The sequence below is a fragment of the Sceloporus undulatus genome, chromosome 6 (assembly GCF_019175285.1).
Source record: "Sceloporus undulatus isolate JIND9_A2432 ecotype Alabama chromosome 6, SceUnd_v1.1, whole genome shotgun sequence".
NCBI classification, from domain to species: domain Eukaryota; kingdom Metazoa; phylum Chordata; class Lepidosauria; order Squamata; family Phrynosomatidae; genus Sceloporus; species Sceloporus undulatus.
The window spans coordinates 152996509-153000312 of NC_056527.1; the positions used below are offsets into that span (position 1 = coordinate 152996509).

Here is a 3804-nt window from a genome sequence, read left to right on the forward strand (position 1 = left end):
AGGGTTCTGTTACCCAACCTGGTCCCCTTTTTTCTTGGATGGCTTGTTTAATTTCACCTTTAGTTTTCCCAACCCTCTTCCCCCAGGCATTCAGCATTCTGTGGCTACTGAACATGTTTTTCCATGAATGGGTTGTTCCTACCCCCAGGTTTTATTTTAATGGCACTAGTATGAAAATTGAGACACCCCCCCCCCCCAAAGCCAGATGCTTGCTGCCTCCCTCCTGTGCGTGGATGGCATTTTTCTGGCTCTTTGAGAACTAGAACTCAATGAGTTTGCTGTTAGTAAATTGGAGGGATGGGTGAAGGGCAACTCTGGGGCTGCATCATGAGTTATTAGATAATAATAATAATGGATCGAAGCGGGATTACACACTACTAAAATCGAAATACATACAACAATCTTATAAAACACTAAACAGTAAAATGTAACATCAATAATTTATCAAACCATCAAACATCCAGATAACCCAGCATAGCTCCCAGAATCCAAGTGGCTCTGGGATTCTTCAGAAATGGAAGTTGTGAGATAGACTGGTGGTTGATGTGATATAAGGTAGCTTCCTCCATTTCTATGGAAATTTTCATTCTGATTCATTTTCCTCCCTCTTTTTTTAGTGATTATCTCCTCCTTCTAGAAGGCATCCCAGCTATCTGAGCTTGACAGCAATAGGACAGAGAAGGGCTGCTCTCCAAGGTCTGCTTTTGTGCCTCGCCTCTTCCAGGAATCGCATCGCTTAACAAGATGGTGACATCTGTGCCGCCATCTTCTTGCTTGCTGTTTTTCTACTCCGTGGAGAATGTGTTTTTTATAGCCATTTTGCACACAACCATTTTATCCAGATGTTTGTCCAAGTGGAAGATTCTACTTGAATTGTGTGTTCTTTCTCCCTTGGCCCGCTTGTAATTGCGTACTGGGCCGGTAACATAAGTGCCATTAGGTGTTGCAGTTGTACTGTCTCATGGATACTGGCTATCTGCCAGATGCAGTAACAGAAAGGGCTTCTACAGATTGGTGGATTTCAGAATCAGGTTGGTCTCCAAAATGTAAACATCTCTTTTCCCAGTTGGTGACTGGTTTTGCAATCAACTGGAGTCCACAAGGACAACCCACAGCTTCACAACACCATTTTTGTGCCTCCCTCACTGCAGCCCCACCATGCCCTCCCTACCAATTTTTCTGGCAATTAAATCGAATTTAAGAGGGGGTCAGAGGAGCCACAGAGTTCTAACCCTGCCATGACTATTTAAAAAAAACACCTCATAGTGGACTACCAGAAGTATTTTGGATTTTGGATTATTTTCTCCAGATTTTGGATTATTTGCATACAGCCAGACCTTTATATCCTTGTGGGATCCGTTCCAGACCTGCCCTCATGGATATGAATAAATGCAGGATCTCAAGTCTTGTTGTCACAGATGGCGGCGTGACAAGCGCACGGCTGCTAGTGCAGCTGTGTGCATGCACCACCATTTGGGACAATGAGGCTTGCCATTCACAGAGGCTCAGATCTGTGGATGGTGAGCCCTTGAATAGCAAGGTCCAATTGTATACATAAAGAGATACCTTGGAGATGGGACTCAAGTCTAAACATAAAGTTCATTTATGTCTCATACACACCGTACAAACATAGCCTAAAGGTAATTTTATGCATATTTTAAAAAATAGTTTTGTGCTACAGAATTATACAATTGCATAATTTCATATTATACAATTATAACACTTTGATTCCAATTTTAACTTGCATGTCTCATGGCTGCAGCCTATGGATTCTTGGGATGTCTTGTTTGGAAAAATACTAGAGCTCCTTGGCGAAGAGGTGTAAATACCTCATGAAGCTACAGTTCCCAGAATTCCATAGTATGGAACCATCACAATTAAAGTAGAATCAGAGTGCTATAATTAAGCAGTGTGACTGGGTCCCTGCTTGATTCTAGTTTCACTTTTTCCAGTTTTGGAAGTGCATTTCTGTACCAGGCATGGTCTTGGAACAGTTCACTGAGGTTGAAATTTGGACCCTGGACAGTAAAAGGTTACCCACCCTAGATACATAATTGACTGTACAGCATTATGGGTTATTCTTCCTAAATGGGATGATGTTACTCTCCCGACTTTTGTTTTATTTGACAACTGGTAGGACCAATAGCAGGTGGAAGTCTTAAAAGAGCTAAATTGGCCTTGCCTTGTCTCATATTTTTTAACAATAATATGTAATAGCTATAGCTATTCCTTTGTAAGGAAATAATAACACAGACATTTTCTAAAGTGATAGCAGGTTACATCCTACTCTATTTGTGGTTTTCCTGCCTTCTAGGGCCTTTTGTCTTCCTCCATTTCATAAAGTGTGGTGTGGGGAAGAAAGGCGTAACCCTCCAGATGACATTGGACAGCATATCCAACCAGATCTGGCATATGATGAATGCTGGGAACTGCAGTGCAATCCTTATTCTGGTTGTAGACAGATACATCTGGGAGGCAGGGTGCAATCAAGCAAGGGTAAATAATAATAATAATAATAATAATAATAATAATAATAATAATAATTTTACCCCGCCTCTCCCTACTGATCAAGGCGGCTTACATACATAAAACATCTTACATAATACACAAAATTCATAAAGTAACCAATAACATAAATTAAACCCTATATCCCCATAGCCAAACAATCCATAACATAAATTCCACAAAATGAACACAATAACAACTTTACAATCTTTAAAATCTATTAAAACCATTGGGATATTCATGACAGGGCTTCATGGGATATGATAAGGGCAAACCACATAATGGGGTTCTAAAGACATAAGTGCAACAGTTGGTCAGGGAAGGCCTGCCGGAAGAGATTCGTCATGATGGCTTTTTTTGATACTATTAAGGTTTGTAATTTGATGGATGGCCTCTGAAAGGTCATTCCATAGTTTAGGAGCGGCCGATGAGAAGGTCCTAAACCAATGGTTCCCAACATTGGGCCTCCAGATGATTTGAACTTCAGTTCCTAGATGCCTCAGACATTTGGCTAATGATCAAACTTCTGGGAGCTGAAGTCCAAAACATCTGGAAGACCAGCATTTGGGAATCACTGGTTTAAATCAGTGGTTCCCAAACTTTGGTCCTCCAGATTGTTTTGACATCAGCTCCCAGAAGTTGTAGCCCAGAGATTCCCAAAGTCCAGTCCTCCAGGTGCTTTGAACTTCAGCTCCCAGATTTTGAAACCACTGGGTAAGATGGCTGAGGCTTCTAGGAGCTGAAGTCTAAGACACCTGGAGGACAAGACTTCGGGAATCACTGCTCTAGCCAGTTTGGCCTAGGAATTCTGGGAGCTGAAGTCCAAAAATACTTGGAGGACCAAAGTTTGGGAACTTTAAGTCAAATTGGCTTAGACCATTGTGACTGTAAGAAGGACATTGCCAAATTGTTAGCTCAAGCTGGAATGGGCCAACTCATCTGTTCCAAGCTGAGGTCAGTTTTGCGTGTGCTGATTTCATAAATCTAATCCACCCTGTTCTTCTATCAGCCTGCAAATTTAAAACAAAAACCACATGTGGAAATTTGCATTGCTTTTGATCTTTAAAAAAAACACAGCACTGCATACTGGCCATATGTTTTGTCCTGAAAGGCACACTTGAGTCAAGATGCAACACAACTATTCACTGGTGTACTGATGCTATTGTACTGGGTTGATGCTACCTAGAGAATAAGTATTACCCTCCAAGTCCAATCCCAGTGTAAGGCTATTGCTTCTTCAGTTATAGGAGGTCAGCCTGGGATGAATATCCCAATTGATGGTCAAGAAGATGGAGCTAC

General features: G+C 41.4%; 2 protein-coding genes across 3 annotated transcripts in view; one reads left to right on the forward strand and one right to left on the reverse strand.

The window, feature by feature from the left end:
- PML (PML nuclear body scaffold) overlaps positions 1–2269 on the forward strand; it is a 42463-nt gene extending 40194 nt beyond the window's left edge. For both annotated transcript variants that reach the window (XM_042471907.1, XM_042471910.1), the window contains exon 8: positions 618–2269. In XM_042471907.1, coding sequence (XP_042327841.1) covers positions 618–620 — 3 coding nt within the window. In that variant the 3' untranslated portion in view covers positions 621–2269. The remainder of the gene's footprint in view (positions 1–617) is intronic.
- POMZP3 (POM121 and ZP3 fusion) overlaps positions 1–3804 on the reverse strand; it is a gene marked incomplete at its 5' end in the record, with an annotated part of 100307 nt that overhangs the window by 88132 nt on the left and 8371 nt on the right. The gene's annotated exons all lie outside the window — the stretch shown is intronic.